The following is a 26,244-nucleotide window of genomic DNA, read 5'->3' as shown; positions in this document are numbered from 1 at the left end:
AGCAGTGTTTGTGATACATCTTTATTCATTTACCATCATGGCAACCAAATGGCTTACCTCTTGCTTTACGTGGACGACATTATTTTAACCGCTTCCAGTGATGGTTTACTCCAGAACATCATTAAATCCCTCACCGCTGAATTTAAGATGACTGACTTGGGCACCTTGCACCATTTTTTGGGAATCGCTGTCACAAAACAGGCAAATGGGTTGTTTTTATCACAAAGTACTTATGCAGCCGACATCCTATCCCGTGCCAACATGTCCAATTGCAAACCAGCCAACACACCTGCCGAAGTTGGATCTAAATTAAGCGCCGACAGTGGTTCTACCTTTTCCGATGGTTCGTTATACAGGAGCTTAGCCGGGGCCCTTCAATATCTCACCATCACCAGACCCGATTTAGCCTATGCTGTTCAACAGGTGTGTCTCTTCATGCATGCTCCTAGAGAACCCCATTATCAGTTTCTGAAGAGGATCCTTCGTTATGTCAAGGGCACCTTAGATCATGGCCTATTGCTTTCTCCGTCCTCCTCCACCGCCCTAACTGCTTACTCTGATGCCGATTGGGGAGGATGCCCCGACTCTAGACGTTCCACTTCTGGCTACTGCGTCTATATGGGATCCAACTTGATTTCCTGGTCTTCAAAACGACAATCCACGATCTCCAGGTCAAGTGCAGAAGCTGAATACAGAGGCGTGGCGAATACCGTTGCTGAACTTAGCTGGGTTCGCAATCTCTTGCTCGAATTACATGTTCCTGTTCGCCACGCGTCCATCGTTTATTGTGACAACATATCGGCAGTCTACTTATCCGACAATCCAGTTCAACACCAACGAACCAAACACATTGAACTAGATATTCACTTCGTCCGAGAAAAAGTTCGTCTTGGTAACATCAAAGTTCTTCACGTCCCTGCCGACTATCAATATGCAGACATATTCACGAAAGGCCTCCCGAAGCACTTATTCCAAAAATTCCGTTCCAGCCTATGCCTTCGGTCTCCTACGGCTCAGACTGCGGGGGCGTGTTAACCGATAATTGTGGATCACAATTATCGCCAGCCCATGATTGAGCATCTCCAGCAATTTGTAATAAATTGTATTGATGTAGATTAGCTTGTTTCCGTATATAGTCTATGTAGTGCAACTATTTATAGGGATGTAATATTGAATAAGAAGTCACTCAAGCAATAACATTCATTTACAATTAGGTATAAAGATAAGGACAAAAGTTGCAATTTACTCAACCATTTATAACATATTTTTTTAACGTTCATAAGCATGCCATAACCCCAAAGCACGTTTTATGAGAAATACCCTGCATGAACACTACCTATTTTTAGTGTATTACTTTTAGAGCATGCCAAAGTCTAGAATCTAAACCCATCATATCACCCACCACATCATTTCAAACCTCAACCATTTCAAACGTATTTTTTCGTCCAACAATAAACCATTCTAAATCTCTACGTCACATCCCGATTTTACACAAAAAAAAGCCATGTGTGTGTGGTCCCCTCTAGACAAACCAGACTCATCTGCTACATCAAACCGGACAACCAAAGTCAATCTCCTCCAATGGTAGCAGTGGCGAACCCAGGAATTTTTCAATGGGGTGCGAAATATTTTTAAAGATTTTAGACGCCTAGGTATATAAAAAAATTCGGTTCATATCGGTCGGGTCATGTAAAACAAAAGACCATCAAGCTAAAATTTATATAATCATCAAAAACATGTCAAACGTCGTTACAAACATATTTAAAATGTCGCCCTACGGGTTTTCATTTTTTTGAAATCTATCCCAAACATCATTTAGAGCTACTTTTCTAAGCAAATCTTTCTCTATATAACATATACAACTAATTTTCAATATTAAACAATTAAACAATCATCACCAAACTTCATAATTTTCAACCTTAAAATCAGGCCCTAGTTAGAGCTACTTTTCTAAGCAAGTCTTCTCTATATAACATATACAATTAATTTTCAACACTAAACAATTAAACAATCATCACCAAACTTCATAATTTTTCAACTTTAAAATCAAGCCCTAGTTTCAATTGTTGATTTCTTGTAACTAACCATTTAAACACACTAAACTTTAACTAAGACAACAAAATCAGCCAACTAAAGTTTCAAAAAACAACTAAAATTTCAAACTTTTTTAACAATTTTATTTCTTCTAAAATCCAAATAAAACAAGAAAACAACAAAATAATCGAACCATACCCCGAAAGAATGATAAAGATGTTGTTTTCGTGAATTTGGTGGCTGTAATTTACTATTCTCCGACGAAATCCGAAGCTGATGTTGCATGATGAAGACTTGCTATGCGCTGTTGTTGGTGTCGTGGGTCTAGGATCACAAAACAAAGAACGGAACGAGAGAAAGGGAAAGAGCAGTGGTTTGGGTTATTATATTTTAGTTCAAATTAGATTATCAGATTGGCTTAGGCTTGGGTTATGGAGTGTTTATTAGGCTAAAGGCTAAGAGAAAGTTAATTGGGTTAAGTAAAAGTTAATTAGGTTGTTTTTTTTTTAAATTGGTGTCTACATTTTACCTTTCTCAGACCCTACCTTAGCTTTGCTATTGGTGGGATTTACTGGTGGGATTTACTGCTGCTGATGATGATGATGATGATGATGATTTTTTAATAAATTAATAAGATTTTCTTTTCTAAGGGGGTCAGTCGAAAATTTTCAAGGGGTGCGTATAAAAATTTTCAAATGGTGCGATCAGTATTTTACCGGGAATTTAATACTAAAAATTATTTTTCAAGGAGTGCGTTAGGTCACCTTAGAGAATAGGTGGGTATGCCCCTGGACGGTAGTGTGGGTTTGTATTCCAAACTTGTACATGTCATCTCCTTTGGAGAAGCTTTTAAAATATGGCACACTGAAAAAAAAAAAAAAGGACTTATAACAAAAGTCAAGAAAAAATATACCAAAAAGAGTATTGTTCTATCCTTTCTTCTCTCAAAGTAATATAAACCATAAAATTCCTATCATTAAAACATAGGACACATAAATTTTGAAATTCTTTCCAATAATACGATACCCTACATGTTCTTTCTTTTTCAAGGGGCATGTCATGCCTCACATTTCGCATGTGCAAATAGATAAAATTCCATTTTTGGGAACACCAATTTTAATTTAATAATTTAATTAATTCCGTAGCATCCTAAGTTGGGATTTACTTATAAATAGGTATGGAGGTAGTGTGAAATATTTAATATACTATTCATAAAATCTTCACAACCTCACTTGTTTCATGACCATGAGAAAATATTATCATATCCTTAACCTAAGGAGATCTAAAAGTCTCTTTACCTCACATACTAGTATTGTTCATCAAACTAGTCATGTTGAATCACACCACCGTAAACCGCCACCGCCACTGCCACCGTCACCACCATCGTATCAATCAACTCACTCAAATCTCAACCGTAGGTTTATTAACCGTCAACTTCCTACAATCCACACGTCAGCGCTACCCTTATACGAAAACAAATCCTCACTCGACTATCAAATGACTGTGAAGGGTAGAGAGGTCATTACAGCAGCCGTAACACCAGCGAACCAACCCCGGCAACCCTTGTCAAACCTAGACCTACTCCTACCGCCAATTGAAGCTGGAGTTTATTTTTGTTACAAGAAAAAGGACAACATTGACATGTCCCCAAATACTGTGATGAAGACCATCAAGAAATCGCTTGCGGGGGTGTTATCGACATTTTATCCGCTCGCGGGTCAGATTGTGCCGAATAAGTATGGAGAGCTGGAGGTGCTTTGTAACAACAATGGGGTGGAATTCGTGCATGCCCATGCAGATATAGAAATGAAAGACTTGGATCTTTATCGCCCTGATTATTCTGTGAGGGGGAAGTTGGTGCCAAAGTTAAATCATATACATGCTTTGTTATCTGTTCAGGTAAAACGATATTTTTCTTTAACTAGCCTTTTTTTTAGGTGTAGTTCTTTTTGTTTTTCTAACATATTACCAACGGATATTATATAACTAACAGGCTACTAACTGTTTCATATGAACATTTTGTTTATAAGGAACTTGGGACCTTCCCAATTTTAAAAACCATGTTAAATTACAAGTTCCCGTCCCGCAAGGCTTGCGGTATGCACGTATAATGTATATATGTGTGAGCATTCGGGGGCAAAAGTGAAAGTGCACTAATTTTAACGTTATTTTACTAATTTCATGAATATAACGTTAAAAGACGGGGATGGTTAATCATGCATCATGTGGTAGCGGTGATAGCTGAAAGACAAGGGGGTACATGCACTAAACGGCCTTTGGCTCAATTGATATGTGTTATGTGTCTTATGTCTAAGGCTTGATGCAAAACTACTATCGAGACGGGGGTCTCACTGGAAGCAGTCTCTCTATTCTACGAGATAGAGGTAATGTTGTCTATATCTTATCATTCTTAGACTCTACCATAGCTTTGCTATTGGTGAGATTTACTGAGAATGATGATGATGTTTAATTACAAATTGACTTATGAATCATGAAAATAAGATACCCCACGTGTTCAACGGGGTTACTTACAAAAACTATAAAATAAAAAACACTTAAACAAATCATAACATATGGAAACGTTAAGGAGGATGAATATTATTTCATATATACAAACTACAAGTTCCAAATGACAAGTTTCTGATAGAACGAAAAAAATAAGAGTTTGCATACTAATTAGCTACTAACCTAAAGCCAACAGATTTGAGAAAAAAAATTGTTAAAGATAATTATTGTAATTTAAAATAATAATAATAATAATAATAATAATAATAATAATAATAATAATAATAATAATAATAATAGTGGACCCATGTTGCCTGCACTAACTTTCTTAGAAGTGATGTAACATTACCTTAATTACTAGTCACGTGAACGAAGACCCTAGAGTCGAGGTACTAAGTGGGAGGTTGATCGTGCGGCAATCCATTGGGAAATTAGTTAGGATGTTACAGATTTGAGAAAAAAAATTGTTAAAGATAATTATTGTAATTTAAAATAATAATAATAATAACAATAATAATAATAATAATAATAATAATAATAATAATAATAATAATAATAATAATAATAATAATACTGGACCCGTTGCCTGCAATAACTTTCTTAGAAGTGATGTAACATTACCTTAATTACTAGTCACGTGAACGAAGACCCTAGAGTCGAGGTACCAAGTGGGAGGTTGATCGTGCGGCAATAGAGTGCTTGGGATAGATTTACTATTCCATTGGGAAATTAGGTTAGGATGTTGGTTTAGACGGTTTGAAAAATCATATCAAACACGAACATAAGATATTTAGGGAGACAAACTCACAACTCTTTCTATTCAATAAAACGAACTAACAAACTTACAAGGAAAAGGACAAATGAAAACAATAACTCAGACCACTATTTATAGTACTACTAAACTTGCTCTCTAAGATATTAAACTTTTCCTAAACCTATTACAAAACCAATTATCTAAAATAAATCAAACTTTGTTAAAAATATTAAAATAAACCCTGAACTTTACTAATTATTCAAGATTAACCTTCATTCACCACTTTAATCTTGAATTGTATTTCTTCTTGCCTGTGTTCCTCCTTTTCTTCGGTGCTTAACTTCGAATCCATATTGCTACTTTCTTTCTTGACTTGCTTCTTCTCTTCTACTCGTTCTTGACTAATACTTTCACGAACTCCAAACAAATCCTTTGGGATCGTTCCAAACCGAATTCCCTCAATTTCATAATCGGTTTCATATCAAGACCTTCTTTCTTTTCATTTTCACAATTGTTGGGATTACAACATACTTCAAGCTTGATGTTATACATTCTGTTTAGATTTCTCTGAACCTTCATCAACAATCTTCCATTCTGATCATGTAGCTTCAATATCCCATAGGCTATTTTAATCTTGCAACCTTCTTCATCTAACTGTCCCAAGCTAAGAAAATTGGTCTTCAACTTAGGCATGTAGAACACATCACAAAACGTTTTCTTTTTGCCATTCTTACTTACACGGTTACATTCCCTTTACCTTTAATTTCAATTACAGATCCATCACTAAACGTTATTTGACCTGAAACTTGTTCATCCAAGGTAGTGAAAAACTCCTTTCTTTCCTAACTTGTGTTATTGCACCATCGTCTAAATACCACAATTCTTTTTCATTTTTCCAATAACACCAGGAATAACCCTTTCTTCATTCAAACTTACTTACTTTTTCGAACAAACTGCAATGAACAAAGATGGATCAATATCACGCACGTCTTCTATCTTTGTCAAATTCGTTTCTTCTTTCCTTTTTCTTGGTGCTTTACATTCGCTCGAGTAGTGCCCAATCTTGTCACAGTTGTAGCACCTCAAGTTCTTTCTTCTGTCTTGCCATTCTCTAGGCTTCTTTTTCCGATCTTCACAATGTTCATCATTCGTATTCTCATGTTCATTATTACATATTGGATCCATCTTCCTCATCCGTTGTATCTTCCACATCCTCGGTAGTTTTCAACTTTCTTTTCATTATGGGTGACCATAAGCTGACTTTGGGATGAACTTTCATTCGCATTCTTGAACTTGTTTCTTTATTCATATGTCTTCAAACGTCCAACCACATCTTCAAATGCCATTTTTTTATATCTGCGAATTGCTCGATCGAAGAAACAGTAGGCAAATATTTATCAGGCATAGAGTTTGGGAATTTTCTCACCACGACCTCTTCTTCGAGCGTTGCTCCGCAGCTCTTGTACTTTGACTATACTCTACTCTAATTCGTTGCATATTCATCAATACTTTCGGTCTCGCTCATCTTCAATCCATCTAACTCGCTTCTTAGCATTTGAAGATGAGCTTTCTGCGTTCTTTCCGCACCAAGATAATAAACTCTTAGCGCTTCCCAAAATCTTTGAGTTCTAATTACTTAGCCATCAAAAAGCATCACATCTTCAGGTAGGGTCTGGAAGATGACACCTAAGGCCATAAACTTCTTTCTTTCTTCAATTCCCGGTCCTTTTTCCTTATCAATCGCATCTTGCAAAACGTTCGCTCCCAAAACAACTTTCACCATAACTGACCATGTTGCGTAGTTGGTTGAAGTTAACTTCCGCGCTTACAATATGAAACCACCCATCGATTCTTTCAGTGTTCCTGAGTTCCCTTCTTTATCACCAGCCATGATTTGCCTACTCACAAACTCTAAATAAAAATTATATGCTTAACTCCAAAGAAATATATATTTGCGTTTTTACCAAGAGTTTATAACTAAACCCTCTTTTTGCTTGATCTTCGATTTCAACTAGGGATAAAAGATCATCCCTTGTACGTTCTTGAAATTGGTGGTAATAAAAGAATACTTTTGAATTTTGCAATTTAATTTCCTTCTAACACAAAGTCACTTTGCAACTTATCCAAAAAGAATATTAATTAACTGCAAACCTTAACTTCCGAATTTAAAGTAACAGGTGGCACAATTCCGAGCTGGCAATTAATTCCAATAAACCAACCCCCTTATTTTCTCGATATACTCAATCGCAATTCCTAACGCACACGAGAACAACAAACACAAACATCGATATGATCTTCAAACAAAATAAACTAAACTATGAACCGTTTCCGTACAACGAACTGTGCATTCAATGAGCCTCGGCTCTGATACCAATTGTTGGCCAGACAGTTCAAATGATCATATCAAACACGAACACAAGATATTTAGGGAGACAAACCCACGCCTTTTTCTATTCAATCTAAAGAACTAACAAACTTACAAGGAAAAGGGACAAATGAAAACAATAACCTAGACCCCTATTTATAATAATACTAAACTTGCTCTCCAAGATATTAAACCTTTCCTAAACCTATTACAAAACTAATTACCTATAATAAATGAAACTTTAATAGAAAATATTGAAATAAACCATTAACTTTACTAATTATACAAGATTAACATTTATAAGAGGTTAATAAGATGCGTGATGCCCAACGATAGCTAGGGATTGAGGAGTACGAATTTGATTGTAAACTGTGACATGACTTGTCGCGTGGGAGTAGGGAATTGATGTGGAAGGCTCATGTTTCGATACATGAAAGGTTTATTATTGAAATGAGTAAGAAGACAAGAGGAGATGATCATCGTTTCTTCAACTGCAAACTAATAAACTTTTAAATACTCATATATTTGCATCTTACATGATTTACATAGAGAGGGATACCTTTATCACAACACCATGTCCCTTGAACACAAGCGATGATGTTCTATGGCTCTGATGCCATGTGATAAGAAAAAAATCCTTTTGAATTCCTTGATGTTCATAATTGATGCTGAATATACACACATGCATTGAAGGAGATGATCGATGTTAGGGTAAGCATGAATTATAATTAATAAGCAATGCAAACTAAAAATACAACATTACAACCTATTATTTCATACATCTTCAACATTTTATAATTGAAGTCGTTTTATTTACCTAATGTACTACCAAATATATGAAGGTATAACAGGTATACAAATGCAAATATCACTAACTCATGTTTTAATGGAACAGGTAACTGAGTTGAAATGCGGATCATTAATAATATCATGTACGTTTAACCATCAATTAACAGATGGTTACTCATTGAATATGTTCTTAGTTGCATGGGCTAAGTATGCACAATCAGAAACAATCTTCAACATGCCATCATTTCAAACCTCACTTTTGAACCCAAGACACCCACCTCGTTATGAATCATCCGTAGATAATCTATACATCCCCATCTCGTCACTCCCTCCGCCATCTTCCTTTGAGGAACCACTTGACAGTCGTATGTACTATGTTCATGCTAAATCAATTGAACGCATTCAATATGAAGCGAGCACAAAAGAAGGTACAAAAAGCAAACTCTTATCATTCACCGCATTTTTGTGGAAATTATTAGCCAACGGAAAAAATGATGTTAATACCCCATCTAGAATGGGCATTGTGGTCAATGGACGACGATTTCTCGCAGAAAATAATGAGAAAAATGCATCTTTCATGGAAAACTATTATGGTAATGTAGTATCCATCCCATATGGGGCGGCTACAAATAGGGATCTCAAGGAAATGCCTCTTCATGAAGTTGCGAACCAGGTTCATCGATTTGTGGCTAAGGCAACACATGAAGAGCATTTTAGGGGGCTTGGTGACTGGGTACAATTGCATCGGCCAAATCGAGCGGCTGCTAGGTTGTATGTCGGGAACAAAAAGTCAGAAGGTGGAGGTGTAGTTGTCTCCTCTGGACAAGGTTTACCAATCAAAGATATGGACTTTGGATGGGGCAAGCCAGAGTTCGGGTCATATCATGTTCCTTGGGGTAGTCAAACCGGGTACATATGTACGATGCCAAGTGCATGTAGAAATGGGGATTGGGTAGTTTACATGCATCTCAAACAAGAGGAATTTAATGTGATTGATCATGCGGCACCCAATGTGTTTACGCCTCTTTCTATTGATACCTTCTTTTAGTATATAATATTTTTCATAATTCCGTGTTTATACAGACAATATTAACTAGCTTTGCTTTAACTGGTGTTCTACACTTCTACGTGTACTTAGTTATGATTGTTTTGTATTTGGAATAATTTATGTAATAAAGTCGTTATATATATATATATATATATTGTCATTTGATAAAAAAAATAAACATGAACATTTGAAAGTTTCAAATGATTACGCACCTCTAGTAGCATAACTCAAACAAAAGGCATTATGGTTTAGGCTAATGTTACGGCAAAACACCCAATACACAAATGACATGTAAGTCATGAAGCGACAATCTAAAAATAAATTGTTCAAAACTCGAAAATCTCATGGTCATCCCTTAAAAAGTAATTTTGACACCTAGCCCTAAGATCTATTTTACAATACACCTAATCATTTGACAACCATGACACTTGATTATATCTACAATGATCATTACTAAATTTGACTTATACATGGGTGTTTCAAATGAAATTGTCATTGTGCTCTATCTAAAATTGTCGTTGTAGAGTAGTTGAAACCAATATAAAAGAAATTTTTATGACTGAATGACCGAAAGTTTGTGGTTTGTATACATAACATGTTCATTTAAAAATGAATGGAAAAAAAGTTTAAGAGGTATATGAACATTTTGAGTAGTCTTGGATCGTTTACATAACATATGTATTTTATACATCAAAAGTTGTGACTATGTTTTTAGTTGTCCATGTGAAGAGTTCTCATTAGTCTTGAATTACTTCTACCCTAGCATATTTAACTATGAAATTCGTCAATCATCCATAACCAATATGTCCAAACAGCTTTGATGTTATTTGAGGCAGGGCTTTCAATATGGTTAAATATCTCTCATACGAATATAATAGAATAGTGTGAGAGTCACCTAAGGTGTTACATTTAGACCATATCAAGACTAGGAGGTTTGAGTATACCTTTGTCTTAACAATGGGATAAGAATAGACTATCTACAAGCCCCAAAAGTTCACGTGAGACTTTAAAATTGGTATGCATTTTTTGTGTATTTTCAACTAGTTTAAGTTCCCGTGTGTTACACAAGTGACTTTACAATAAAATATATTATTTAGCACTGTTGATATCAAGTCGGCTGCCCGAAGTCCCACTTCGATAAAACCCGGTTGGGATCAGAGTAAAACTTGAGCCCTCTTGTTATCACCAAGAATATGATATTAATCAACAGTGTACCTTACGAAAAATATCATTGCATGTTTTCTCATCAAGTGCCTTCTTAACTCTTGTAATTAAAAAATGAGTTTTTCATGAAGATTAAATATGTAACTTTGGATTTGTATCTAAATGCACATTTTGAACCATTCCCAAAATTCTTCTTTATTTCTTTAAGGAACAGTACTCACATTATTACTCCTGGAGCATCATCATACGTTACTTGAACATTCACCAAAATCGGTTCCAGTCACCAAGAATAACCCAGTTCCTCATCGTTAACTATTATACAAAAATCAAACATCATAACTTGTTTAATAATCATATAATCAGAAGAACATGTTCGAGAGGTGGTATACCATACTTTAGCAGTATCAATAGCTTCTATTGTTCATCCATATACCTATAGGGTTTGGGTTCTCACTACTTCTAATCCACAAAGCCTCACTGGAACGAACCCTATAGCCGACCACCAATCATCATCTTCGAACCTTCATGGACTAGAAAAACGTATTGAATGGGGAACTATTGAAATAAGTCAGAACTTTAACTTGGTTCACCAGAACTCTCCCGAATCCCTTTACAACCCCATCACCTATAAACTAACGAGAAAGTGTATTTGCGCTCAAAACAAATAATTAGGCATAGGAGCAATGCCAACTCATCAAAAATATTATCACACCTTTCCTGAACAATCTCCTGTCACAAAACAACACAACAAATCCTAACTCACACAACAACACAAATGATAACAAATTCAAACTCAGAACCATTATCCCAAACCATAACGAATCAGAATCCCCAAAAATAGACAAAAAGTAAAAGAAAATATACAAAACATATACGAAACAAACCGATCAATCAAGGATTTATAGTAGGACAATAGCATTCACCACTTATCTTCGGTATTACCTATCGATCAAAGATAACAAATAAAAACCCTAATTTTACAAAATCAAATAATCAAAATACGGAACTTACCAGAACAATAATAAAGCTAATGGTTAGAGGAACCAATCGAAAATCATGGAAAACCCCTAAATCCATGAAAAATGTAGTGAAGTTTAGATAGATTTATATCATCAAAACACTATGAATGTCCAGGCTGAATCAATGGTAAGCAAACCTAAAAACACTAATCAATGGTAAGAAAACCTAAAATAAGTTCATGTATAACACGGGTTGTATAAAGGAAAAAACTTTTTTATAAATCTATTAACCATATTGCAATCGTTAAATTAATCCGGCAAAACATAAATCTATTAACCATATTGCAATCGTTAAATTAATCCGGCAAAACAACAACACCTATGAAATAAAACTAATAATAGAAAAATCATAATCAATATTTGCGAGAGATGTGAATAACTAACATAAAAATAAAATAAGGAAACTTCAAAAAAATTTCCTGCTGAAGATCAAATTCCAGCTCTAGCTCAACTCAGACAAGTGCCTTTCTAATACAAATTTAACCCAATCTTGTTAATCTAATAACATAGAGTTTCAATTAGTAGTTGCAGCACAATATGTTCAAAATCCTCAACTTAAACTACCAAAATCCTGCTATTTATCAGTTAATTTGAGTGAGTCACAACAATTGAAACTGAAAGAAACAAATTGAACAGTGATGGAGTAATCATATTCCGGAGAAGCGAAGAGGAACCAATCGAACTAGAGAATAATCTAAAGAAACGCCTCAACCTGATCGATCAGCTCTTTGTTTGTTTCTTTGTTTGTTTGAGACACTCTCGATCCAAGAAGATAAAGAGTTATTGATGGTGCTGATCTTAAGCAAGGAAGTCATGCGTCGGTTGATCAAACGACCTCTGTAAGCTTTGTTGCATTAGTGATGGTAGCATTCAGGCAGTAGCTATAATAACTTATATGAATGGAATGTCAGCTATTAGTTTGATGGCGGATAAAATGTTGATGGGGGACACAAAGCTTTCTATGGTGTATGAAACATTTATAGGTGTACCAGAAATTGTATGTTTAGTGGATTGTAAGGGTTCTTACATGAAGTTTGGTATAGCGCCGCCATCATCTTTACAGATAAAGTTTATGGATCCGTTGTCTTCTATGTAGAGCTTGTTTGGACATTTAGAGCATATGACATAGTACCAGCTTCGGTACCCGTGGATGTCTTTTATCCATTCATCGCAGGCGTAGCGTGCATGACTTTATTTTCAAGTATACTGTTGGTTTCAATTTGAGGTTGATAGTTAAGCAACCGTACTGGTGGACGACTAATGACACCAAAACTACAAATCCACAGTATACAATCTATCTAAAAAGAAAGTGAAGAAATCATTAGGCGTTAACTAACATAAACTAAAAGCAAAGTAACATATGTCAACATGAAAATCATGCCAGCACCAATCACATATTTAAGTAGAAAACCTCAAATTTAAGTAGAAAACCACCTGGTTTTTTAGGAGATATCTAGTCAAAGGGCATTTTTTGCAACATTTTCTACAAATGAAAGATAATTATGTAGCTAATGATATTTAACACAATATCTCAAACAAAGAAAGATGAAATTCGTCACAAACAATGAACATTAATTATGTCAACTTGAGGTCGCAAGCGTAGTCAACCACAACATAGAAATTTTAAAAATATATACCCAATGGTAATATATGTTCTCTTTTTCTGTTGCCTTTCACGTGTTTGGTTAAAATCATGGTTCACATTTCACAGCCACACCATGTCGGGGCGGCAAGGTGTTGGTATACGCGTGATGCTTATGTGGCACTTTCACATCCAAGGAGCAAAACGGATGGTTTAACTATCTAAGTAGAATATGTAGGTTCAAAACGTGTTTCTACCAGCCCAACTATGATTGAATCTCACTTCTAACATAATTCACAATTTGTAAAAATTTATAATAAACAAAAAACATTGAAATGAACCCAAAATTTAGAATAACATAAACTATTAATATAATCCCCAAAATTTAAACATAATGCACAATTCACGGTAACTTTTTTTTTCATGGTTTCAATCAGTAAATTCTTAAAATCTTCATTCAATCATAATCTAAGTTTTCAAAGATATCTAGAAAAATAAAGATTAAGTTTTCAGAAAACTTCAATCAAGTTCATAACAAACTAATAATAAAAAATTGAATTACCTTTAATAAGATTCTCAAATTTTTCTAAATCTTTGATTTCCTTTATCAACTTATGAATTCTAATTTGCTTATAGACTAATGCTTTAACAATAGAATGAGATAAAAGAACTTATTATATACAAGTTCAATGTCCATTCACCTGCACTAATAGCTGAATCTGAAGCTACACTCTTGAAACCCGAAATTAACAAATTGTTAGAAAAAAATAATAATAAGCATCTAGTAATCCATTCAAACATTCACTTTCTAACCCTAAACATCCAATAACAAAAAATGAACGCAAAACAACACCCAACATAACTAGAATTCACCCAAATCAGATAAATTAAGCATGACCTGAAAAAAAAAACGAAAATTCGTGACGAAAATTAAGAAAAAAACTTACCAATTTCGCACAACCTTCAAACGCACAACAAAGATGAAATCCAACTACATCAAACCTAAACCAAACGGTGAGACACAAGACTGGAGTCAAGAAGAAAAAGAGGGTTGAAACAAATCTTTTAGGAACATAAAAATTACAATCACAAAAACCCTAATTAAAATCTAAAAGCTTACCAGATCGCATACTTAGGTGCAGTGATTGAGCAACGATTGAAAGATGAGGAATCCGGAGAGTTGTATTCGCGCACGTAAATGGTTTCTTTACATACTGTAGAAATATATGATTTTAACACAATCACAAACAAAACAACAGAAATAGCGACAAAACCAGGTGACAAAATCTTATTAAACCAACCCAAAAGGATTTGCCCCCCAAATACCCAAAGATCTTACAACAGTAAGATCAGATCTTACAACAGTAAGATCAAATGTACAAACAATACAGAAATAAGAAAGAAGATCATCTACAGATGATGATCAACAACAGAACAAACTACCAGAACAATCTCTCAGATATAGATGAGAGATTGTTCGTATACAAGATGATGAAACCCTAACGGAGTGAACAAGAGAAAGCAAGTACAAGACTGATCAATAATGACCAACAAGATTGCTTAAATACAACGAAACAAAGGATATTACACTCTGGCCCTCATAAGATACACAACCATCCAAAGCAGCCCTTGAATTAACACTTAGCCCCCTGAGATATTTTTACAACCTGAAACAGAATAACAACCTAACAATAACAACCCAACAATAACGAGGCCCAACTGTAATGAATAACCCAATAAGAGATTCTCTGTTATAAGCCCAATAAACATAAGACCCAAATGAATGAAAGATAACAATAATTTCAACACTCCCCCTTCATTCATTTGGTTTAAACAGATCAACAAGAGTAAGTTTTTTGCAAAATTCCTCATGTTGACTTACACCAAGACCTTTAGTAAAAAGGTCAGCAAGTTGACTTTCAGAGTCAACCTTTACAGTACTAATGACACCATCTGCCACTTTTTCTCTTAAAAAATGTAGATCAAGCTCAAAATGCTTGGTTCTTTCATGAAATACAGGATTAGCTGCTATTGAAATAGCAGCCTGACTGTCACAATTCAAAGGCATTGGTAAATTACACTGAACATTTAATTCAAACAACAAGTTTTTTAGCCAGATAAGCTCACAAGTAGCAGAACACATTGCACGATATTCAGCTTCTGCAGTAGATCTAGAGACAGTACTTTGCTTCTTGCTTTTCCAAGAAACAAGACAATTCCCTAAAAATATACAGAAGCCAGTAACAGACTTTCTAGTAGAAAGACATTTACCCCAGTCAGAATCAGCAAATCCCAGTAAGTTAAGACTATCACTTTTCTTAAAACATAGTCCTTTCCCTGGACTTTGTTTCAAGTACCTCAACAGTCTTAAAGCCAACTGTAAATGCATTTCATTTGGACTGTGCATAAATTGACTTAAAAACTGAACTGTATAGCTTATATCTGGTCTTGTTAAAGACAAGTATATAAGCTTTCCAATCAGTTTTTGAAAACCAGAAACATTTTTAAGCAATTTTTGATCTTTATCAAGTTTTGAAGAAACTAAGTAACTTTGTTCAATAGGTGTACTAACAGGCTTACATTCCAAATAACCAAATTCACTCAAAAGCTCTAAACAATATTTTCTCTGGCTAAGACAAATGCCATTTTTATCATAAAGAACTTCAATACCAAGAAAATACTTTAGCACACCTAAATCTTTAATCTTGAATGTTTCATTTAAGACATGTTTAACTTGGTTAATTTTATCAACAGAATTACCAGTTACCACAATGTCATCCACATATACTAACAAATAAACAGTAATTTCATCTTTTGAAAAAATAAACAAAGAATGATCACATCTACTTTGCACAAAACCAAGACCTAACAAAACATTGGTTAACCTCTCATTCCACTTTCTTGGAGCTTGTTTTAGCCCATATAAAGACTTAACAAGTTTGCAAACTTTAGTCTCATTTTTTGAGTAATAACCAGGAGGTAACTTCATATACACATCCTTAGAAATAGTACCATGTAAGAATGCATTATCAACATCAAGTTGAAACAGTTGCCAACCAAAATAAACAGCAACAGCTATAATAGACCTAACTGTAACCATTTTAACAACAGGTGAGAAGGTCTCTCCAAAATCAAGACCTTCTCTTTGATTGAACCCCTTAGCAACAAGTCTAGCTTTGAACCTTTCAACTTCACCATTTGATTTATATTTAACCCTAAAGACCCATTTACAGCCAATGGCCTTTCTGTTTTGAGGAAGGTCTGTTATAACCCATGTATTGTTTCTGAACAAAGCTTCCATTTCTTTGTTCATAGCCTCAACCCATCTAGGATCAGAGGCAGCTTCCTCATAACAAGAAGGTTCAACAATTTTATTCAAAGAAGCAATAAAGGACAGATTTTCAGAAGACAAACAAGAATAGTTAACAACTTTATCCAGACTATATCTAGATGTACTATTTAACACAAAATGTTCAAATTGTTTTGGAACAACAACTTTCCTACTAGATCTTCTAAGAGAAGAACCTGTTCCCTCAGATGGGTTAATCTCATCAGTTGAGATACTAATGTCCTCTGCCCTACCATATCCTTCACTACTACTACTCTCATCTTCAGTTAATGACTGTTGTGCATCAACATTAACTGGAGACTGTTGTGCATCAACATTAACTGGAGAGGCAGATGTAGAGGGGATAGGTTGCTGATCATCATCAGTAACCTCATGAGATTCAAGTCTCCCCTCTTCATCATTGGGAATTGTAGGACTATTGATTAACACTTCAACACTATCAAAAAAGTTTAAATGATTTAGACTATCAGTTGACAAACCATTTTGTTTAAATGACTTAAAAGGGAAAACATTTTCATAAAACTTGACATCTCTAGAATAAAATTCTTTTTTATTATCTAAACTCCAAAGTTTATAACCCTTTTTTACATTGGAATAACCAATTAGCACACATTTTTCAGCATTAAAAGACAGTTTATCTAAATCATTTAAAATAGTGCTAAAACATAAACAACCAAAAGTCCTAAGATGTGAATAAGAGGGTTTAAAACCAAACATTAACTCATATGGACTTTTTCCTAGAAGCACAGAAGAGGGTAACCTGTTAATGATATAGACAGCAGTTAAAATACATTCAGACCAAAAATTAAGTGGCACACCACTTTGGAACAACAGAGATCTTGCCAAGTTTAAAAGGTGTCTATGTTTTCTCTCCACAACACCATTCTGTTGTGGTGTGTAAGAGCAGGATGTCTGATGCAAGACTCCTTTTTGATTACAAAATGTTTCCATTTTATTATTCACAAACTCAGTTCCATTGTCACTTCTAAACACTTTAATTTTTTTCTTAAATTGAGTTAACACTAACTCATAAAATTTTTCAATATTTTCAAACACTTCCAATTTGCTTTTTAGTAAGTAACACCAAACAGCACGTGTATAATCATCAACAACAGTTAAAAAGTATTTAAATCCATCTTTACTAGTTATTTTATAAGGTCCCCAAACATCCAGATGAATTATATCACCTAACTGTTTGGTTTTATGCTCACTCAAAGGAAAAGACACTCTAACTTGTTTAGCCCTGTGACACACTTCACAAGGATTATGTTTTGCATTTTCAGTAATCCCTATATCACTTTTTAAAATTGACAAGACCTGATCAGCAGGATGACCCAACCTGCTGTGCCACAGATTATTGTTATTCAAACTATTAAAACACAAGTTAACAGTATTATCACCTTTTCTAACAAAATAAAGACCATTATCTTGTTTACCAATCACCAACACTTTCTTTGATTTCAAATCCTGAAGTAAACAATTATCTTCATTAAAAATAACAGTGATTTTGTTATCTTTAGACAACTTATAAACAGATAACAAGTTTACACTATAAGATGGAACATAGAACACATCAGTTAAAATGACACCTTTAACAAGTTCCAAATTACCAATTTTTGACACCTTAGCTTTTGTTCCATTTGGATGAGAAACAGTTAAATCAAACTCAGACACATCAACACAATTGAACATATTCTTATCAGTTTTGACCATATGTTGATTTGCACCAGAATCACAAATCCAGTTATGGTCAAAACCAGAATTTATAAGACTAGAACAACAAACAAATTTATCTAAAGAACTAGACACAAAGTTTGACTCACCTCCCATATTAGAAGATTGAGACTCAGTGCTAGTCTTTTCACCCAACAAACTTAACAGTTTAGCAACCTGCTCTGAAGAAAACTGAGCACCAGAAGGAACAGAAGATACATTTGACCTAGAACTAGAAACATTTTTCCCAGTTTGACCTCCAGGTTTCTTTTTGAAACTTGGAGGATACCCAACTAACTCAAAACATCTGTCAATAGTATGACCAATTTTATTACAATGATTACATTTTAGATTAGGATTAGGACCTCTAACCTCTTTCCTTTTTTGATCAAATGTTTGAGTTGTTTTAGAAACAAAAGATACATTCTGAGTTTTAGACCCAACACTAGAATTCCTATGTGACTCTTCTCTTGAAACAATTGAAAAAGCAACTTTGACTGTAGGCAATGGCTCTCTAGTTAACAAGTTAGTTCTCACAGGCTGATAGACATCATCTAAGCCCATAAGAAACTGCATTAATTTGATTAAAGTAGAAAAGTCATTGAAATCTTTTGCAGCTTGACATGAACATGTGGGCAGTTGAAGCACAGCATCAAACTGCTTCCACATGGTATTCAACTTATGATAATATTCAGAAACAGAACTCCCATTTTGAGTAATACAATTGATCTTTTTATACAAATCATAAACTATAGAGCCATCAACCTTGTCATAAGTTTCTTTTGGGTCAATCCAAACTTCTGAGGCTAACTTAGAGAACACTTGCCCTAAGTATAGTTCCTCAGAAACAGAGTTTAACAGCCAACTAAGAACAACTGAATTACACCTGTCCCATTGACTACTTAAAACCTCATCATCAGAATTCTTTTTACATTTACCATCTATAAATCCAAACTTGTTTTTAGCTTCAAGAGCCAACTTCATAGCACTAGACCATACTCTATAATTTTCAGTTCCCTTTAGTTTTATACCAACTATAGTTAAGGAACTAGAATCACTAGGATGCAAAAACAAAGGATCTCCTATATCCAATTTACTAATCAAAGTCTGAGAAGACCCAGCATTATCATCTTTACCAGTCATGATCAACAACCAATAAAAGCAAACACAACAACAAATATATTCACAACAAGATAAGAACACAACAAACCCTAAGGCGAAGCTGTATCAGTGTCCAGATTCCAGGTTCGTCACTTATAGTGCCTGGACAGGTCTTAATACAGGAGCCAACACCTAAGACCAATAACCAACTAACAACAAACCACAGATAAGAAACCAAACAAACAAACAAATGCCGGTCCTCACTACCCCGACTTCAACTAATCAACCAACAACAGAAATAAAGAGAGGAGAAAGAAAGATCTCACAGTGGGTGCAAGCTATCCAAAAAACACCAGATCTAAATAGATCTGAAGTTTTTTATACAATATCAAGAACAAACAAACTGGTCAGTTTGCCCTAAACCTTCGAGGGTTTAGAGACCAACACAGTTCTTCAACAAGATATACGAAACCCTAGCTAGGGTTTGAATATCAACAACCTCCCAAGATCCAGAAGATCTCCCTCAACAATAAGCACAGATCTGCAACTTGAAGCAGACCTACACACCAAGAACAATCAAATCAGATCAGAAAAGAACAGCGGAAACAAGATCGGATCAAGAGCTCAAAAGCTCTGATACCATGTAGAAATATATGATTTTAACACAATCACAAACAAAACAACAGAAATAGCGACAAAACCAGGTGACAAAATGTTATTAAACCAACCCAAAAGGATTTTCCCCCCAAATACCCAAAGATCTTACAACAGTAAGATCAGATCTTACAACAGTAAGATCAAATGTACAAACAATACAGAAATAAGAAAGAAGATCATCTACAGATGATGATCAACAACAGAACAAACTACCAGAACAATCTCTCAGATATAGATGAGAGATTGTTCGTATACAAGATGATGAAACCCTAACGGAGTGAACAAGAGAAAGTAAGTACAAGACTGATCAATAATGACCAACAAGATTGCTTAAATACAACGAAACAAAGGATATTACACTCTGGCCCTCATAAGATACACAACCATCCAAAGCAGCCCTTGAATTAACACTTAGCCCCCTGAGATATTTTTACAACCTGAAACAGAATAACAACCCAACAATAACAACCCAACAATAACGAGGCCCAACTGTAATGAATAACCCAATAAGAGATTCTCTGTTATAAGCCCAATAAACATAAGACCCAAATGAATGAAAGATAACAATAATTTCAACACATACAGGGCATGGTTGCAAAACATGGTCTCCAAAGCCGAATACTCCCCGAGTAATCGCTACAAGGTAGGCTGCCGAGACGACTTTCTTCAACTCCGCCTGAATCAATCAAACACGGTCAACCTCAGCCATAATCAGATCTAGTTGGTCAACTTGTGCTGAGTTTTACTTAAAAAAAATAAAACATAATTTTTATGTCTATCATATTGAAAAATGAATGTTATTTTCACGTATTTTGTTATAAATATTAGTAAATTTATGTTATTTGACATATATTTAATTTTCGAAAACTAATTTCTTTATAATTTAACATGTCCGAGTACTCCCTGAGTACTCTCCGCCTAGGTCGAGTACTCTCAACTCCCTGGTCGATCGAATAGGGAGCGCCTAGCGACTTTTGCAACCATGATCTAGGGTTTTCAAATTGAAACATAACTGAGAAACGAAATGATTTCATAACTTTTGAACGATTGGAGGAAAGCAAATGCCGCTCAAAAAACAATTATCTACCTTTACACCAATGCGGCATCATCATAAGAATGGCTTAAAGTAATGACACGTGGCTAAATTGTTTTACTTTAGTATAGGAGATAGCCTAGAATAACAAATTGCCACTATAGAAAATTCTAGCCCACAACATTGTATTGCTTCGATTTCACATCATATTTGTTACGAGAACAGTTGACTTTCTATATAACAAATGTCATTATCCAACATTGGTTCTATACTCTACTAGATAAAGAATTCATTCGCTGGACGCCAATAACTAATATGTCATAACTATAAACCAAAATTTAATTTAAACATGACATGTGTTTCTTGGTTAACCAGTTATGCTAGTCATATATTAAACCATAACTTTATATTAAACTCGATCAAAAAAGAGTATATAACATTCGAGGATATTGAGCAATGTGAGCACTAAACAGGCTCAAATCACTTTATAAGAGTTGGCTCGACTCACATTTTCTGACTAAGCAAGAAATTAGCTCATATCGACTTGTCTCAAACTTGTGGCTTGACAAGTTGACTCTTTCTCTCAAATTTAATGTTTTTGTATGTTTCTTTTTATAAAATTCTTATATAACGGTTGAGCAATAATTTCAAATATACAATCTCAAATAACGATTAAACAATAATTTCAAATATGCAATCCTCAAATAACGGTTGAACAATAATTTCAAATATACAATCGTCAAATTATACACTACTAAGATTATAATATAAAAAAAATAGCTAGTTAATATGAGCTACCAAGATAATAATATAAAAAATAGCTAGTTAATATGAGCTAACTAGAGATGCATCAAAGCCAAATCACCACTAGTTTTTTTTATACAAACAAACTAACTCCATCTTAAAGTTAAACTCGGATAATTTAGGATGTCTCTCTCTAATAGCCTTCCAAAAGTCTAATTTTTTATTTCAGGAATTTCTTAAATGGATTTGAGCTCATTAACATTAATATGTATACTGATCCACTGCTTGTTGCGGCCGCCCACTTCGACCAACTTCAACCAATAAACAAAAAGAACTGTTCACCCTTTTTGTATTTGTAATGTATAGAATAGAATGTAATCAACAATTTTAGTTTCTAGTATCAATTTAATGATGGTGGTGGTGATGTAAAGAAATCTCACATGAATATTCAATGTAGAAAGTTGAATTGACGTGAATCGTTTAGTAGCATATTTCGTTTACATTCATTAATCCAATAAGCAAATAAATATCAACATGTTATTTGTTTTTCTAGTACTTCCACTGGGCTTGATTGAAGCAAAATTAAACTTGGGCCTAGCAATAGACTAAAGATAAGGTTACTTGGGCCATCTAGTGGGAACCAACAGAACACCAGACCACACCCTTAATATTTCCACACCCTTAATTTTTTTTTAAAATAAAGTGTAATTTCGAGAATAACTGAAATTACAATCTCTAAAATGTGGGTTGAAACTTACCTGTTTTTAAAATTAATGTACATAATGTACATTATAAAAAAATTATATAGACAATAATTATAACACAATTCATTTTTAACACACTAGTATACAAATATATACAATATGATTACAGATTACATATAAGTTATAAGTTATAGGGGAAGGATCCATTAAAAAGTGAGTTTTGCCTAAGTAGCGTAAGAATGATAGTGATGATAACATGTGATACTCCTTATAAGTAGGAATGGGGCATTTTGGTATTAAAACATTTTGTCCTTATAAATAGGAGTGTGAACATGACATGTGACACACCTTTTGTTTTCCAAAAAATACAGCAAAAAAATCCAATACAAAAAAATCTAGCACAAAAAAAATCTAGTATAAAAAATAGCACAAAAAATTCAGAAAAAAATTAAGACAAAAAAACTTAACACAAAAAAATTAGCACAAAAATGTAGTACAAAAATTCAGCACAAAAAAAAACGTTATAATGTTACAAATATTATATGGTTATCAACTCCTAATATAGGTTAACTTGTTTTCCAATACTTACTCTTCTATATATATTCATTGTGTCTTATTATAAAGATCATGGTTGTAAAACAAGGTTTCTAAGGCCGAGTACTCCCCGAGTAGTCGCTACAAGGCAGGCTGTCGAGGCGACTTTCTTTGACTCCGACTAATTACTCGGAGTCGGTCAAACGCGGTCAACCTCGGCCAGAATTGGATCAAGTAGGTCAACTCGGGCCTACTTTAACTTAAATAATAATATAACATAATTTCTATGTCTATCATATTAAAGAATGAATATCATTTTCACGTATTTTGTTATAAATATTAGTAAATTTGTGTTATTTGACATATATTTTATCTTCAAAAAGTAATTTCTTTATAATTTAACATGTCCGAGTACTCCCCGAGTACTTTCCACGTACAGCGAGTACTCTCAACTCCCCTGTCGACCGACTAGGGAGCGTGTTAGTGCAGTTGTCTGTCAACTTCATCTTCGTTCGTGGCTTATTGTAGAACTGACAGATCTAGGCACGTTTTACAAGAAAACACCAAAATTAGGGTTAGAGGTAATTCCGCAAGGAATTACCAGTGGTGGTAATTCCGCACGGAATTAACACACCTAATTCCGCATGAAAGTGTAGTATCGGTTGTATGTTTAATTCCACGTGAAACATAATTCCGTTTGAGACATGTTCAAACGGAATTAGTTGTCTATATATAGGTGCTAGGTCTAGTCATTTCGTACGAAATTAGTCCCGGTGAGCCGAAGTGCTGCCGAAGTGTCTATTGAGTTGTAAACCACGTGTTTTCAATAAAATAGTCAGTTAATAGTGATTCCGGTGTTTTACAAGCTAAACAAAGACTATTTCAATGAATTCCGCCTCTGAACTAGTCTAAGTACTCTTCTGAACGACTCGTTCAGGTCCGACAACGATCCTACAAGTGGTATCAGAGCTCAGGAGGAAGAGTTCTTATTGTTTAGCTCGTTTTCACTGGAAAATTCTGATTTCTACACCTTCTTTTACAGATTAATCAAGTTTTAACAATTGAAATGGACTGATTTTCACATATAACATGTAAAACAGTGTATTAACAAAACCTTGAGAGATTTGGACCATAATTCAATCAAAAACTTACAAAATCTTTAATTCCGCCTGAAAATCTGTTCGAACATGGTGACATCAGCATAATTTCGCTTGAAATTGTTCTTTAATTTCGCACGGAATCACTCTGTCGGCTAATTTCGTTTGAGATTGTTACTTAATTCCGCACGGAATTAAGGTGTGAAGTTAATTTCGCTTGAAACAGAAACTAATTCCGCACGGAATTGATAATTCCGTTTGAAACTGGTTTAACTTCAAACGAAATTAGTTATTTTCGTTTGAAAATTTTAATTTCGTGTGAAAGGTTAATTCCGTTTGAAGCTGTTTTGCAGGTTAATTTCGCTTGAAGGAATATAGTTTGAAAGAAGTAATTTCGTTTGAAAGCTGAGTTTTTGAATCTTTGAAAATCAAAACATGGATGTAGAAGAATTCTTGGCATATATGCATTATGAATCTCAGCAGTATATCCCTATAAAGCAAGAAGTAGAAATAGTCTCAGCAAAAGAAGTTTCTAAAAAAGTTCCGGTTTGTGATCACTCGTCTCGTCTGATGGAGAGAGTGACAATTATGAAGAGGAAATCCGAGAACTTGAATATCTTAAACAACAACTTCCACCTGTAAATCATAATGGAAAGTTATTTTATGCAGGTAAAATTGAAAAATTTAAAAGAAAAACAAGCTGCAAAAAGGAAGAATCAAAAGGCAGAAATAGTTAAAAAGGAGATCAAGATTGAGAAAGAAGAATCTGAAAAGCCTGTATCTGTGAATCTTGAACCAGTGTTTAAGAAAGAGGTTACAAAAAACACATCTATCTTTGATCATTCATCAGAAGAAGAAAGTAAGAATGAAATTGTTCATGAAGAGAAGAAACAGGTTGAAAAGATTTCAGCTTTGAAGGTTGAAACAAAAGCTGATGATAAACAGATTCCTAGGAAATGCTTAAACTGTGAGAAATCTGAATCAGGCAATGCCAAACTCTTGAAAGATTTGGAAAGTTTGGCATTGGAAATCAAAAATTTGAAAGATGAGAAGAAATCTGATGATAAATAGATTCTTGAAATGCAGGAAAATTATAAGAAGCAGAAATCTGAAAATGTTAAACTGTTAAGTGATTTGAACAGTTTGACATTAGAAAACAAAGTTTTGAAAGAAAAAGAAAAGGAATTTGAAAGCAAAATGAAATCTTCAGAAAATGAAGATTTCTGGATAAAGCTTGAAAACAAAAATTTGAAAGTAAATGAAACAAAATTTCAAGAACAATTAAAAGTTTTAGAAAATGAAAAATCTGTTCTTGAAAACAATGAAATTGAAAATGAAAAAACAATCAAGTCTCATCTTGAGCGAATATCTCAGCTTGAAAATGAAGCTAAGAATTCAAGAAACAAAATTGATGAGCTTGAAAAGAAATTGAAAGGTTTTGTGACCTCATCAGAGTTTTTGAATCATCCTTGTCCAAAACCGATCAATTCTGTTCCAATAAGTGACAATGTCACAAATTTTAGTAAAGTCAAAATTGAAGATTGTGATGAGAAAACTGATGATGAAAATGAAAAAATTGAGAAAAAGAAATATTTTTGAAATTAAAAGAAAAATTTCAGAAAACTGTTTCGCAATCAACTGAAAAAGGTGAATGCTCTACGCAAAAACCTTTAAAGAAGAAAGTGGAACAGAAACAAAAAGTTATAAATTCAGAAAATTTTCAAAACAAGAATAAAAGTTCATCAGTTCAATCATCCAATCGTGATAAAAAACCACAAAAACTGAAAAATCAAAACTCAAAAACAGTTGTTAATGAGTGGTGCAGGTTTGACCATAGTACTTCAAAGCCAAATCTAGCACTAAGGAGGAGTGATGATTACCACAAAGCCAGACAATGCTATGATCTGAGTGTTTGGTGTGAAAGTGGTAAAGGTACGATAACAGAATGTGTTACACTTGTGGTGTTAAAGGACACATTGCTGTTAACTGCCAGAGTTGGAGTTATGAGACAAGAAGATGCTATAAATGCCAAATCAAATAACACATTGCCAG

The 26,244-nt window shown here is 34.2% G+C and overlaps 2 protein-coding genes across 2 annotated transcripts; both read left to right on the top strand.

Moving 5' to 3' along the window:
* The first annotated feature begins 3,233 nt into the window (after positions 1–3,233).
* LOC110928960 (shikimate O-hydroxycinnamoyltransferase) lies at positions 3,234–9,552 on the top strand. The gene is made up of 2 exons (XM_022172032.2): positions 3,234–3,933; positions 8,554–9,552. The coding sequence occupies exons 1-2, from the start codon at positions 3,274–3,276 to the stop codon at positions 9,493–9,495; spliced, it is 1,602 nt and encodes a 533-aa protein (XP_022027724.1). The 5' UTR covers positions 3,234–3,273; the 3' UTR covers positions 9,496–9,552.
* Positions 9,553–24,627: 15,075 nt separating this feature from the next.
* On the top strand, positions 24,628–25,289 carry LOC110931451. The gene is made up of 3 exons (XM_022174845.1): positions 24,628–24,738; positions 24,862–25,177; positions 25,279–25,289. The coding sequence occupies exons 1-3, from the start codon at positions 24,628–24,630 to the stop codon at positions 25,287–25,289; spliced, it is 438 nt and encodes a 145-aa protein (XP_022030537.1).
* The last annotated feature ends 955 nt before the right edge of the window (positions 25,290–26,244 follow it).

Source organism: Helianthus annuus, chromosome 3 (assembly GCF_002127325.2).
Source record: "Helianthus annuus cultivar XRQ/B chromosome 3, HanXRQr2.0-SUNRISE, whole genome shotgun sequence".
NCBI classification, from domain to species: Eukaryota; Viridiplantae; Streptophyta; class Magnoliopsida; order Asterales; family Asteraceae; genus Helianthus; species Helianthus annuus.
The sequence above is the reverse complement of the archived record's forward strand: the minus strand, read 5'-3'. Positions and strand labels throughout refer to the sequence as shown.

Excerpts from the sequence above, each read along its gene's own strand:
- LOC110928960 (XM_022172032.2), top strand. The coding sequence starts at position 3,274 with ATGACCATGAGAAAATATTATCATATCCTTAACCTAAGGAGATCTAAA. Across the intron at positions 3,934-8,553 it reads ATGCTTTGTTATCTGTTCAG|GTAACTGAGTTGAAATGCGG; the intron begins GTAAAACGATAT and ends TTAATGGAACAG.
- LOC110931451 (XM_022174845.1), top strand. The coding sequence starts at position 24,628 with ATGGATGTAGAAGAATTCTTGGCATATATGCATTATGAATCTCAGCAG. Across the intron at positions 24,739-24,861 it reads AAGTTTCTAAAAAAGTTCCG|GTAAAATTGAAAAATTTAAA; the intron begins GTTTGTGATCAC and ends TATTTTATGCAG.